The 14,310-nt window shown below is 52.0% G+C and overlaps 2 protein-coding genes across 4 annotated transcripts in view; one reads left to right on the top strand and one right to left on the bottom strand.

The window, feature by feature from the left end:
* Positions 1 to 1,508, bottom strand: part of MED15 (mediator complex subunit 15) — a 35,716-nt gene extending 34,208 nt beyond the window's left edge. The window contains exon 1 of one of the 2 annotated variants that reach the window (XM_081842769.1): positions 1,352 to 1,508. In XM_081842769.1, the coding sequence (XP_081698895.1) occupies positions 1,352 to 1,407 (56 nt within the window). In that variant the 5' untranslated portion in view covers positions 1,408 to 1,508. The remainder of the gene's footprint in view (positions 1 to 1,351) is intronic. The other variant, XM_081842768.1, reaches the window with a different exon arrangement.
* A 243-nt stretch (positions 1,509 to 1,751) lies between these two features.
* KLHL22 (kelch like family member 22) lies at positions 1,752 to 11,725 on the top strand. Of its 2 annotated transcripts, XM_081842662.1 has the most exons (6): positions 1,752 to 2,496; positions 3,740 to 3,905; positions 5,027 to 5,745; positions 6,853 to 7,045; positions 8,086 to 8,319; positions 8,641 to 11,725. In XM_081842662.1, the coding sequence occupies exons 1-6, from the start codon at positions 2,270 to 2,272 to the stop codon at positions 9,016 to 9,018; spliced, it is 1,917 nt and encodes a 638-aa protein (XP_081698788.1). In that variant the 5' UTR covers positions 1,752 to 2,269; the 3' UTR covers positions 9,019 to 11,725. The 2 variants fall into 2 exon arrangements, with proteins under 2 accessions (XP_081698788.1, XP_081698789.1); XM_081842663.1 differs by lacking the exon at positions 3,740 to 3,905 and having other exon boundaries at positions 2,333 to 2,496.
* Positions 11,726 to 14,310: the final 2,585 nt, after the last annotated feature.

A 14,310-nucleotide genomic window follows, 5' to 3' on the forward strand; every position in this document is an offset into this window, starting at 1 on the left:
AATGTGGATTTCCAGCGGGCGGAAGAAAGAGCCAGTTTAGCACCCACATGCACTGGGCTAAGTGACTCACCCATCTTTTGGGGTGTGGGACTGTCCCTTGAATATCTGGACACACATGTCTGATTGGTCTAGTGACCACCTGCTTTATAGAGCGTGCTGGAGATGTAGTTGCCATCTTGAGATTTCTTTTCTCCCTCCCCTCTTTGGTTGAGAAGGGCAAGGCACAGTGACCCACTGCAGGACCCAAACCAGAAATAAAAACCCAACGATGTATGTCTAAATCAGCAGGCTTTCCAAGGGAAAAGATCCCACCGGGAGCTGATCCCTGAGTCAAGCCTCCACCTGCCAAGGAATTAGAACCCACATACACATACTCCTCGGGATCTCTTCCCTTCCAGGCAACCCTCTCCTCCGTGGGTCAGTGTGGCCCCTGGAATGCCTGCCCAACACATATCCTGCTGTGGCTCACGGAGGACGGAACGTGATGGGGGCCAAAGTCTGGTGGACTACGGGTGATGGTATAGCTTGGCATAGCGGTTAAGCGTCCCTTATTTGGCGGGACAGTCCCTTATCCCAGCGCCATGTCCCGCTGCTGTCCCTTATTGATGATGTCCCTTAAATAAGCTACTGAAGGTAATGGGGCCCTTTCTATGTCCAGCTGTCCTTTGTCAACAACAAATTGTTGCTGTTTTTTGTGTTGAATATATGCTATATGGTAATTTATGGACCTAATAGATATCGAAAGCCATTTGCACGCAACAAAATATGTATTTTATCAAAGTAATTGTTGATCCCGTATTTTGGCTGCTGGTCCCTTATTTTCGAGGCTGCTGGTCCCTTATTTTCAAATCTGTAAGTTGACAGCTATGGTAGGTGGGCCTTGCAGGTGGGCCTCCATTCAGCCAAGTAAAACAGGGCCATGGAGCCAAAATCCCTGTCCCTCCAAGGGGCCCTGTTCAAAGAAGACTGCGTCCAGAAATTGGCGAAGAGGGCGATCGGGGGGTGGGGACGACGGAAAGCCGCCGCTTCCTCCCCCCAGCCCCACGAGGTTCGTTTCAGCATCCCTCCCGTAACATCAGGCGGGGCAGTCGCGGGTTGCGCCATCCCGGGACCCGATCTGGGGCATCTCCACGCCACTCACAGCCTCCAGGAGAGCCTCGAAACGGGCTCCATCACCCGGCCCGTATTGCCGGCTCAACCAGGCCAGAGGCTTCCTGCTGCTGCTGCTGCTGCTGCTGCTCCCGCCGCTCCTGATACCGGGGCTGCCCGTGAGGCGCGGGAGCCGAGGAGCCGGCCGAAGCTGGTCCTCCGGGCCTCCCCTTCCCTTTCTCCCCTCCCTCCGCGGACTCACATCTGGCTGACGAGCTTCTGCCTGAAGTTGGCGCTGCGCCAGTCGTTCTCCTCCATGCCGAGGCCGCCCGCCGCCGCCGCCGCCGATCCGAGGGCCGAGCGAGCTGAGGAGATACTGACTAGAGCGAGCGGCGGGCGCAGCGACGCTTCTTCCGGCCACCGGAAGTCGCTCGACGAAGCGCGCCTCCCCCGGAGCACGACGGGATAGGTAGTTCGCGGGCACTCAAAGCGCGTTTCCGAAGCAGGGGGGGCTTCTGGGAAGCAGGGGCTCAGAGGCGGAGGGAGGCTGATTTGCGCGTGCGCTGCCACGCCCCCTAAGAGGCGGGTCCTCCTGTGCGCGGGGAAGGCGGAAGCGGATGTGGGAGGTTAGCGACGTTCTGGCCCAGCCGCCCGTTTCTTTGGTTCCCGGCAGTTGAAACCGGAAGTCGGGGGAGGAGGGCGGTGGCAGCGGCCTCAGATGGGTCTGCGCCTTTCCGCTTGGCTCCGTCTGCGGGCGCCTCCTGAGCATGTGCAGAGCACAAGTTGACCCCGAGTTCAGGCCGTGGAGGGGCCCGAGGCGGGGCTTCTCCGCCGCCTTCTTACTCGGAGAGAGCCTTGTTTTGCTTCCGCGTCCGACGTGGCCTCTTCCCCTCTTGCCCTCCTGACCTCAAAGTCCAGCTCCTCGCCCGGTTCCTCGGAGAGTCCTTTATCTCTCTCCTCCTTCCTCTCGGATGTCTTCACTCATGCCCCTCTCTAAGCCAATTTTATTTTTATGATATATATAACGTCTTGGAAGTTCTTCCGTGGGCTCAGAGGGAAGGAGGGTGGGATGACTAATAAATAAGGTTTCGAGTCAGAAAAGCCAACATTTTCCTCTGCAAATTGCTCTACAGGAAACCCCCAAGCCGCTTTCCTTGCGTCCCTGGAGTCTTGGCCTGGAATGGCAGAAGATCAGGAGCTGGCCAAACCAGCCAAGACTCTCCCGGAGCCCTTGGCCAAGGGGGGATCCGGCAACACCTACCGTAGTGCGCAACACTCCCAGGCTTTACTGAATGGCTTGGTGGCTCTCCGGGACAGCGGCATCCTCTTTGACGTTACCCTGCGTGTGGAGGGGAAGCCGATCGAGGCTCATCGGATCCTCCTGGCGGCGTCATGCGATTACTTCAGGTCTGTCTGGAATGGAACCGAAACGGTATTATGCATGAACTGGAAACGTTTACGTTTAGTTCTGAAATTTATGCACAAATTGGTTGTGGTACTCTTCAGTAAAATCTTAGCACATTGTGGAGGCTGAACATCTGTGCCTCACAGTGGCCACCCAGATGCCTTAGGGAAGCCCACAAACAGGGTGTGAATGCCACAGCAGCACTCTCCCCTCCTGTGGTTTCCAGCTACTGGTATTCAGGAGCATGACTGCTTCCAACTGATGAGGTTTAATGGGAAATTGGTGCAGAGTAGAAAGAAAATAAAAATCAACATTAGGGTGGTGCAGAGTAGAAAGCTAGGCAATAACCTGTGGAAAGAAGGGTCAGTAGAGCAAGACCAAAAACTGCTCCCACATCAACTGAGTCATTGCATTGCTCATAGAATTATAGAGTTGGAAGGAACCCAAAGGTCATCTAGTCCAACCCCTGCAATTCAGGAACCTCAGCTAAGATGCCCTTATTCCCCAGTTAGGATCTCTCCTCATATAGTTGCACCCCAACTCCCATAGGCTCCTGCCTCGTTGCCAGTGATTGGGGAAGATGGGTGGGCACTGAGTTGGAGAAGGCTGGCATATATATCGGTCTTCAGTAATGGTGGTGATATGGAACCCACAAACGTTTCCCTTATGCAGCTGAGGTGAACCTCCGTGAACAGAAGAGCAGGTCCCACACATTCGCACCTGTCCCAACAGCTCCTGCCTAACACCTGTGCCTATACCAGTCCACTTTTAAACCAGCCAGCTAGTGGGATGAATAAGGCTGAAATGTACCACGCAGGTCTGATGACCCACAGTACATAGGAAGCTGCCTTCTATGAGCCAGACTATTCATCTGTCTACCTCAGTGTTGGCTACGCTGGCTGGCAGAGGTCAGGGTTTCAAGCAGGGATCTCCCCTAGCCCTTCCTGGAGATGCTGCTGGGGGTTGAACCTAGGACCTTCTGCATGCAGAACAGATGCTCCAACACTGAGCCACGGCTATTCCCCAGTCATTGACATTGGTCCAGCCAGCCTCTTACCCTGACCTGCTTCTTGTGTGGCTGCTATGAAGTGTAAGTGGAGTATCTCTGTGCAAGGTGCTTAAGTTCCTTGGAGGAAGGAGTACAGCATAGAAATGGGATCAGTAATTGCCCCCATATGCGACCTGGAAGCCCTGAGCAGGTTCCTTTCTGGAAGCATGACTGAAAGCAGCTCTTTCCTTTAATAGGGGGATGTTTGCTGGCGGACTAAGAGAAATGGAACAGGAAGAGGTCCACATTCAGGGTGTGTCTTATAACGCCATGTGTCAAATCCTGAACTTCATATATACTTCGGAACTGGAGCTTGGCCTCAGCAATGTGCAGGAAATACTGACTGCCGCCTGCCAGCTTCAGGTGAGAGAGTTGGCAGTTCTGAAAGGCTTGTTGGGGAAGGAACATGGCAAAGCCCAAATTCCTTTATGGCAGGCTTTGTGCGTGGTGGATTGGTCAGAGGTGCCTCTCCACCCAGCTTTCTGGGCCTCTGGTGGTGGCAGCCCATAACAGCACATGCTGGGAATGGGGGAAAGCTGAGCTGGTCCCACTGCCCTCACTGGAGCATCACAGGGCCTCATTTGGGTCTGGCTGCTGCACCTGCTTTAAGCTACCACAGCTGCTTACCTTACATCTTGGCTAGTATCAGCAGTAGGGCTGCAGATTGGTCCTGGCTCTGCTGCTCTGTTAAGCACCACCACTGCCCAGATGGGGATTGGATTGCAGCCCAGCCCTTTGAACTTATTAATTAGTAGGAGCATTGGTACCCCACTCTTTATCCGAAAGGGCTCTCAGAGTGTCTTACAGTCAAAACCATTCAGGCTTACAGCCTTAAAAAACGCAGAACACAAGGGGAAAAGGACAGGGAGGGAAGAGGAGAATAAAAACAAAAACTCAGGCACCAATTTATAAACAGTTATTCCTATATTGACCAGCTGGCACAGTTCAGGGGCAGGATGTGGCTGGTGGAGGTGGGCCTCCAGCAAATCACTTGAAATGAGCCCTGTTTCCTACCTCTCCTACTGAGGCAGCCTGATGGAATGGCTGCCCTGAGGGAACAGTTGAAGGGAGAGGAGCAGCAGAGCCAATGGAGTGAGCTCTGTTTCCCAGCTCTCTCACTTCTGCTCTTGCAGCCAGCAGTGCCACAGAGGCTCCCAGCTACGAGGGTTTGCTTGACCCTGTTGCTATAGCTGCCCTTTGATCTAAAAGACTGGTTTGCTCTCCTTTTCCTACACGGATGTGCCATGACTCTGGCTCAGCCTCCATCACCTTGGAATTTAAAAAGTTTCCACTCGCAGTGCCGCTTGCCAGTTCAGTAGATCTTGACCTGATTTCTGTGCTTATTAGCAAAATATGAACACAAGATTTGGACTTGGTTTGGAAAATTCTGCATGCTATGGGTGGTTTTCGATCCTATTGGAGGGTAGGGCTGGAGTCCGTCGCAGCTCCATATCAGAGGGGCTCTTTTTCTTTCTCCTTTGCAGATCCCAGAGGTTATTAAGTTCTGCTGCGACTTCCTCATGTCTTGGGTGGACGAGGAGAACGTCTTGGATGTGTACAAGCTGGCTGACCTTTTCCACCTGAGCCACCTGAGCGAGCAGCTGGACTCCTACGTTCTGAAAAACTTTGTCACTCTCTCCAGGACAGAAATGTACCGCCAGCTTCCCCTGGAAAAGGTCTACGCCCTCCTCAGTAGCAACAACTTGGAGGTCAGCTCTGAGAATGAGGTTTACGAGGGGGCCCTGCTGTACCATTATACTCCAGAGCAAGTGGAAACAGATCAGGTCTCCTTGATGGAGCCCCCAAAGCTTCTGGAGACGGTCCGCTTCCCCTTGATGGACTTTCCTGTCCTGCAGAGGCTTCACAACAAGCTCAGCCCGTGCCCTTTGAAGGAGACAGTGGCGAGTGCTCTGATGTACCACAAGAACGAGTGCCTGCAGCCCATGATGCAGAGCCCCCACACTCAGCTGAGGTCCGAGTTTTGCTGTGTGGTGGGCTTTGGGGGGATCCACTCCACCCCTTCCACAGTCGTCAGTGACCAGGCCAGGTATCTGAACCCGCTGCTGGGAGAGTGGAGGCACTTCACAGCAGCCTTGTCCCCCAGGATGTCTAACCAGGGAATTGCAGTCCTCAACAACTTTGTCTACTTGGTTGGGGGAGATAACAACATCCATGGCTTTCGAGCAGAAAACAGGTGTTGGAGGTAAGTAGTATTTGTGATACTACCTTTCTAAGTGACTGGCAAATGGTGTTGTCCCATTAGGTTTCAGTCCTCAACACCCTTCAGCATTGAACACGGCGAGACATGCATCAGATTGCCCTTTTAACCAGGAAGCTGCTTTCTTGGCACCCTCAGAGAAGGGGAACAACCCAAGCAACTTCCTGGTCTCTCATATAGGGCATTGATAAAGAATAAAACCACGCCTGTCTGGGTGTGAAGGGAGGTGTTTTTATTTATCTCCTCTTCTGACGCTATCCCCCTCAATGTTTTCTGAGCTCTGTAAACAAGGTGCTTCATGCCTCAGTCTTACTGTGATTTATTGTTGCCTTAGGCTCCTGGCTGCCTCCTTCCAGCTCAGAGTGCATTGAGGGCATGAAACATGAGATGGCTGATATGATGCAGCTCAAAGATAGCGCCCAGTGAGCTTTTGACAGCTGTGGAGTGACTGGACTGATTAAATCTCTCTCTCTCTTTCCCTCTCCTTCTCTCTCTCTGACAGTCCTTGTATCTGTAAAGCAGGGATAATTCTATCTGCATACACAGGACATACTAACCCCTGAAATTATATTTCTGCCTATTAAATGTAACAAAGACCAAACTATTTTGGTAGCACAACAATGGCAAAAAATGGAAGTCCACTTACTATCTACAGGCACTGAGAGAGGAGCATGTCAGAAAATGCATTTTGGAACAGTGCTGTTCCATCATATTTTTGTATCGGGGTTGAGATGGGGAAATTGTTCCCCTTGAGCGAATATTAATCTGGAAAGGGATTAATCTCTCAATTAAAACTGAGAAGATCACACAGTGAGTGCAGCTGCCCTAGTGCTGTGTTCTTTTCTCACAAAGCAGAGCTCGGACGGCTATAGTCACATATATGTGCTGCAAAGAGGTTCTCTCTTTGAAAAGCCTGGCAAGAGCAATAGAGGGAGTGTCTGGTGGGAGGACAGACAGATGCACTTGGAAGCAATGGGATGCAGGGAGATAAATGGGTGGCAGGAACAGCAGTTAGAGCCTGTGGGCACCAATCCATCCCTGGCACTTGTGCTAGGAGAGCTGTGCAGATTGGCCATCCTCTTCCTTTGCAAGGTACGACCCACGCCACAACCGGTGGTTCCAGATCCAGTCTCTCCAGCGAGAGCACGCGGACCTCTGCGTCTGTGTGGTGGGAGAGTACATCTACGCCGTGGGAGGACGGGACTACCACGAAGAACTGCGGGAAGTGGAAAGATACGACCCCAAAACCAACACCTGGGAATACGTGGCCCCTCTCAGGAAGGAGGTAAGGAGAGGAGAAGGCAGGAGTTGGGCAAGCGGTCAGAGAAGGCAGGAGTTTTTCCAACATCACAGAGGGATCTGGGAGATCTGAAGCATGGTGCCAACTAGCTGAACCCTTGAGTGGGCCAGCAACCACCAGTGAGGTTTGGGCTGGTGAGTTTTCCATAAATTTTGCTGATGCCATAATTGGGGGTACAGGGGGCACTGCTTGTGGGCTTTCCCATTAGGGCATCTCATTGGCCACAGTGAGAACAGGATGCTGGACCGGATGGGTCATTGGCCTGATCCAGCCAAACTGTTGTTATGATCAGCATTCACTTTCCTAAACATCGTACTTTGAGGAGGTGGGGAGTAGCATCTGCCCTTGGGAAAGCAGAAATGTGGAAATAAGAGATAGTCGAGGTACAGAGCAAAGTTGGGGTTGATGGGGAATTTCGGAGAATAAGGAAGGCTACGCGGTTATTAACGGCACAGAAATTTGACAGCAGAATTTAATGCAAAATTTACGGGAAGTCACAAGTGTTGGGGCAGGCAGTGGACGATGTGACATGAAGGCTTCTGCATTACCTGGCAAATGAAAAGGGTTGTGATACGTGCTCAAAGCGACTTCCTGGGAGCGGTGCCCAAGCTTCATTTTGGTGTTTGATCCAAGGCAGACATAAAAGAAGAACGATCACCTGTTGCCCTGACCCACCGGCCCAAAGGTGGGCTCATGGGAGTGGTTTGGCACTGGGATGGATACCAAAGGAGGATGTCGAAAACGCCAGAGTGATCAATTCTAGTGCATTATTGTAAGAAAGAGCATGCTCCTTTGGAGAGGGAGGTGTATAAATTGGAAGAGGGGCGAGGAGAGGGGTGATTTACACCAGAAAGCCAGGTTTGAACCATCAATCATTTGGAGGTCAAGCTCTGAGAATTGCCTCCAATTCCAGTCCTGGGAATTTTGGCTAAATATCTCCACATGGCCTCATTTGCTGAGGGTGGAGGTGGGTGGGTAAGCTTTGCTGGCAGCACCTGACTCCTCCCTCTCTTCTGTTGACACAGGTTTACGCCCATGCCGGAGCCGAGTTGGACGGACAGATGTACATCACTTGCGGGAGGCGAGGCGAGGACTACCTGAAGGAGCTGCATTGCTATGACCCTGTAGACAATCGCTGGGACAGCCTGGCCGACGGCCCTGTCCGGAGGGCCTGGCATGGGATGGCAGCCCTGCTGGGCAGGCTGTACATGATTGGAGGGAGTAACAACGACTCTGGCTACAGGCGGGATGTTCACCAGGTGAGGAGGCAGCTATGCTCTCCCCAGGGGCTGTATCCAACGCAGAGTAGGTCCACAGCAATCTAGAGGCTGGATTCAGTGGGCCTCCTCTGAGTATGGCTTAGCTGGCGACAAGCCATGAACACCCAGGGCTGGTTTTGTTCTGTCTGCCTCACTGTTAACTTAAAACACCAGAAGGTTTAGTAGCCTCTCCTCCAACTTCTGTGGGGCAGTTGCAGGGGGAGAGGAGCTGCAAGCCCTTGCTAGGACTCCCTGGTGGGGGGGGGGGACTTGTTCTCCATCATGACCAGAGACGACCTGTTGCTTTTGCCTCCCTCCCAGGTGGCCTGCTATTCCCCCAGCACCGCTCAGTGGACCACTGTGTGCCCTTTGCCTGCAGGGCATGGCGAACCCGGCATTGCCGTCCTGGATCACATGATCTACGTTTTAGGGGGCAGATCCCACAACCGGGGGATTCGCATGCATTACGTCCACATTTATGATGCTGACAGAGACTGCTGGGAGAGAGGCCCCCGGCTAGAGGACAACATCTCTGGGATGGCCGCCTGCGTCCTCACCCTGCCCAGGGCCGTTATCACGAATGCCGAGAGGTGGACCCCTGAACGGCAGCAAAACAGGCTCCAGAACCACCCAGACATTTCTTCAGAGGTCATGAGCATGTTAGATTGGGAGGAATTTGACCATCTGAGTGACAACTGAGCAGCACTTGAGGCTCCAGCTGCTGCAAGGGAATGGCATGCAAGCCTCTTTGCTTTCTGCTGCTTCTTCCCCGCAGCTGAGCTGGGTGGTGTGGTTCTCCTGATTTTGGAGGAGCTCCTTAGCCTCACTGACGGTGTGGGAGGAGGCATCCTGGTCCCCTCATCAGGCCTTGTTAGACTGCTGCCAACGAGGCCAGAAGCCAGCCATTGCAAAAGGGGGGGGGCCTGGATTTCTGGCTGGTGTCACTCCGACGTGCAGCATGGGCACTTTGCTTTGGAGGGAGGCTGGGTCATATGGTGTCCCCACACCCATGAACCACTGGAAGGCTTTTAGCAACAACTGGGTGGATCTTTGGTAGCAGCCAATCCATGTTTTTAATATGTGGTGATTTTCCGAATTCTAAGATAGGGTTACTAGATGTCCCCATATCCCGGGGACAGTCCCCAGATTTGCACATTTGTCCCCGGACAAATTCCATCCCCAGAACGTACCCGGATTTTATCTAATGTCCCCGGGAAACTTAGCAGCAGCAGCAGTCTCAGCAGCCCGGAGCCAGCCTGGTAGCGCAGTTGGCTCTGTCTGGCTTCAGGAGCTGCCCACTGCCGTGGCGCCCACCATTTTGCCTCGCTGGAAGGCCCCATATGATGTGTTGCGCACGAGACACATCATATGGGGTCTCGGTGTAGGGGCTGCAGATGTGGTGGTGGGTGCCGCCGCCAGACGAGAGCTGCGCGGCGGCGTTGAGCTTAGTGCGCAGCTGCAACTTGGTCTCAGCTCGCTGTCGGCACTGCTGCCCAAGGCCGTCGTCTCTGGTTCCGGCTCAGCCTCCGGGTGGTTCTTGGGCGGCTGCGGCTGCTGCTTGGCTTCTCCGTTGTGCTCCTTGACTTGCAAGCGGCGGCTCAGCTTATTGGCCAGCTCGTTGTTGGCCATCGTGGACGAGAGATGAGCAGGCCCAAGCATGCCTCCTCCCACTCACTCCCCTCCGGCTCTGCCCCAGACCCCCTGACTGGGCGCTCCACAGCGTAGGTGGGCGGCCGCCAGACAATGCCTGCACAAGAGACGCCCAGACAGGCGGGCAGGGCAGCAGCGGGGGGGGTTCTGCTAACGCTTACTCCCGAGTAAGCCTATAGGAGATCACAGTACAAGGAGGGGGAGGGAGGGGGGAAGCACAGCTAGTTCTCCAAGAAAGGCCAGGACCCAGAAGAAGGCCACACAACAGAGGAGACCACAGAAGAGAAAATATCACTTCTTTATTTTTTTTAATAACCTTTTTCCTCTCTTTATTTTAGGGAAAAAAAATTATTTTATTTTATTTTTATTGATTGATTAATTGATTGATTTATTGTGTCCCCATATTCATTGCAATAAATCTGGTAACCTTATTCTAAGAGGCCTTCAACGATTTTTCCAGCAGAGCAAATGCAACCAGCAGTCATATTTTTCTATTGGAAGAGGGGCCTTCTGCCTGTCCCCTGCCCCCCGGAAGCAAAACCTTCATTTTGCTGCTCAGCTAGTTCAGCTCTTCCCCGAGCATCAAATGTTCCGTATGAAACAGTTTCATTCTAGTAGCTGCAAAAGCCAAATAACTCTGCAAAGAGGCAGAGGTCTCCCCCACCACGCCATTGCTTCTCTTTTTGTGGGGGTTGCTGCCTGTCCTGCCAGCTGTACTTCCCACTGATGTCCATGACTGCAGAGGGAAGTAGCTAGTTGTAATAGGCGGAAAGAGGTCTCCGGTATTCTGTTAGCGTTTTTGGTACATTTATACAAAAAGATTTGTATGTTACAGTATTTCTAGTGACGGCTTCTCTAGCCCAGGCGAAAACACTGTTGTGCGTTAGGATGGGGGGGGGGAGAGAGAGAGAGATAACACCCTCCCCACAAAGTATGATAAGGTGAGATGTGAGATATAACGGCAGCGAAGACCAGGGATTCTGAAATGCCCAAAGAATAAAGAGGGGATGGGGAGAAAATGGAGCAACCAGCTCAATTCTTTCTATATGCCATCCCCCACCCAATCCATTCTGAGCAGCATTGTTGATTTTTTAGTTTTATCTGTTTCTTGTTGTTTTCACCTCCTCCCCAAAAGGAGGGGCCTCTGGTGTCCTGGGCAGCAGCTAAGCATGTTTGGCTGGCAGACAGACAGAGAGACAGGCTTCTGTCCCTGCCAGCTGTTCCTCCTTTGGCTTGGCCCGGGGAGTAGAAACTTCCACCACCTCTGTAGCACCTCTGGATTTCATGCAAGGAAGTTTGAGCCACTTGCCCTTCCTGGAGAGCCATTTCCCTGTAGAATGCCCCCCCCCTCAATTCGCTCCCTGTACCTACCCACTTGTAGGTAGGCGTCCCTGTCTGGTGTTCAAGCATCAAGCTGGAGTGCCTGTCCACAAGTGGATTATCGTTTTTGCTTTGCCCCTGGCAAATTCTCTGTCGCAGAGCAGATCAGCGATGACAATACAAACACCTCAGGGGCAGAAGACAATGAAATGAAACCAGCCACAGAAGCAGATGGGCTCTGAGGCAGGCGTGCCGCCATAGCTGGTGCATGGGCTGAAAGCTGTCTTTGGGCAGGAGGTTTTGCAACAGCTTAAAAATAGCTGTGACTGAAATGAATGAGGCTCCCTGCCAGGAGTCAGTTATGTAAAAATTCTTAGCTGTTATGTGTGTGTTTATTTATTTATGTATACATATAAAACCCAGAAGTTCCCAATAACATTGTCATGTTTAATTGCTTGGCTGTTTTCCTGCTGTTTACTGCACAGTTTCCCCAGAGGATACAGCTTCTGTTGGGCAGAACATTTATAGCTAACTGACTTGTTTTCCATTCAGGAGCAGCCTGGCAGCTGCCCCAGGAGGGAAGAACTGCAGGTCAGCTAGAGAGGCGGCCTCAACTTCACTCCATGGCATCTGCAAATAGGAGTGGGGAGACTCCTGCTCAAAATCACTCCTCATTGGGTTACATGATACTGGGCTGGGTGGGCCAAGTGCTTGCCTTGGTACTTGGAAGTTTTCTGCGTTCCTTATTGTTTGTACAATGAAGGGTGGGAGGTGGGAAGAGAGGCGGAGCTGAGCCCCTGGATGCAGCTGTCCAGATGGGCACTTAGGTAGGTGACTGTGAGGAAGCAGCCTTCAACAAACAACAGAGTGGGAGCAGATTTGATCTGATCTACAGGGCCTGGGATGTGGGAGGTGCTGTGGGTTAAACCACAGAGCCTAGGACTTGCCGATCAGAAGGTCGGCGGTTCGAATCCCTGCGACTGGGTGAGCTCCCGTTGCTCGGTCCCTGCTCCTGCCAACCTAGCAGTTCAAAAGCACGAAGTGCAAGTAGATAAATAGGTACCGCTCCTGCGGGAAGGCAAACGGCATTTCCGTGTGCTGCTCTGGTTCGCCAGAAGCGGCTTAGTCATGCTGGCCACATGACCCGGAAGCTGTACGCCGGCTCCCTCAGTCAATAAAGCGAGATGAGCGCCACAACCCCAGAGTCTGCCACGCCTGGACCTAATGGTCAGGGGTCCCTTTACCTTACAGGGCATAACCCCCCCCCCCTCCAGAACAGAGGTTTTCAACCTTTTTCAGTCCATGGCTCCCTTAACCAACTCCATTCTTTCTGCAACACCCCTGTGGGGTCCAGGTGCCGAATTATGCCACCTCTTGCCTGCAGAACTGGCAGCCTCTCACCCTTTTTCAGACACCCTCCCTTGTGGAGTGTTCCCTCAGCCTCCTCTCATTGGGAGTCCTCTGGGCAGCTGCTGCTGCCATTCCTGGTCTCTGAGCTGCCCTCTCCACCCCTCCAAAGAGGTTCTTCCCAGAGGCACAATTCACCCATGTGGTTTATAGCCAGGCCTGCTGCAGTAAACAGCTATGCAAGCCTTTGGAAGGCTGAGACGTGAGGGCATCAGAGAGGGAGAGAAGTAAAGAGGGACAGAGGCCAGTGTTGCCCGTGGCACCCCTGACCATCATTCAAGGCACCATGGTTGAAAACCACTGCCCTAGAAAATGAAATGTTTATTTCAGTGGTAGGGGATGATGGGAGTTTTCTACCCCTATAGACATTCCTGAGCTATGTGGACCAAAGACCTTGCTTGAGGCAAGGTAGCTTTTTGAAGTTACTGAAGCAGAGCTCAAATGAGATGACCTTCCTTGGGGTATAATCAAGCTCTTTCAGTGTCATATTCTAAAATGGAGTGAGACTTTAAAGTTTGCCTGAAGAAGCGCTGAGGTGTTGCAAAGGTTCTAGAACAGGGGTGGGCCATAATTTTTTCTCTTGGAGGGTGGAACCAACCAGCGATAAAAGGGTCTTGAGTTAATGAATCCAGAATAAAAACTGGCCTGCTTCAATTTTCACTAGGTCAGAATTCCCAATCTTACACATGTCTACTAAAAAATAAGCTCAACTGGGCGTGATGAGGTCAGTGCTTTTTTTCTGAGGGGACGCAGGGGTACCCATAGTCCTAAACATTTTGTGAATCTTTGTACATTTGTCCATTTACTGTATTGAATTTTCCCGATTTAAACTATTAAATGGTGACTTTCTTGGGTCTAAATGAGAGTACGCCTAAACATTTTTCAAGAAACAAAGCACTGGATGAGGTTACTCTCAAGTAGGCATACAGAGGATTTTGCGCTCTCTCTCTCTCTCTCTCTCTCTCTGTGTGTGTGTGTGTGTGTGTGTGTGTGTGTGTGTACATACCCCCAACCCATCCACACACACACCCCCATAGGGGTGTAAAAAATAAACACACAGCCTGGGGGAAATGATTTTTTTAAAAACCACACAAATTATTTCTTAATGATCTAAAGTGATGCCACTCTCATTTGTTCTGACACTATGCTGAAAAAGTGGGAAACACGTTTAAGTCAGATAAGATAAGCAGGAAGTAAGGAACTCTGATGGAAGAACGGGGCAGTTTCAGGTTGTGTGGTGGGGCTGGGGCTGTGCACTTAAAGGAGGGTGGGTGCACGTGTCACCCACTGGGTTCCAGAGGGGAGAAAGGGATAGGAGGTTTAACATCTGAAGCCTCTTAAATCAGCTGCCACCGCAACATGACGGCAGCCAAGGCAGACAGCTTTAAAGGGCAGTTAGGCAAATTCATTGTGGAGGATGAAGCTATTGTGATGGCTCGGCTCTGGGCTCTAAAGAGCAGCCGCTGGGAAAGGCCCCCTCATTATGGGGTTCCTGGGAACATCAGGAATTGCTGCAGGGGGTTGTCTAATCAAAACATTAATATTAATATTATACAATCCCATGCGGGTGTGGGTGTAAACCTCTGAGTTTTGCATGAATCAAGCATTAGCACG

This window comes from Podarcis erhardii, assembly GCF_964252035.2.
Source record: "Podarcis erhardii genome assembly, chromosome: 15".
Classification (NCBI taxonomy): domain Eukaryota; kingdom Metazoa; phylum Chordata; class Lepidosauria; order Squamata; family Lacertidae; genus Podarcis; species Podarcis erhardii.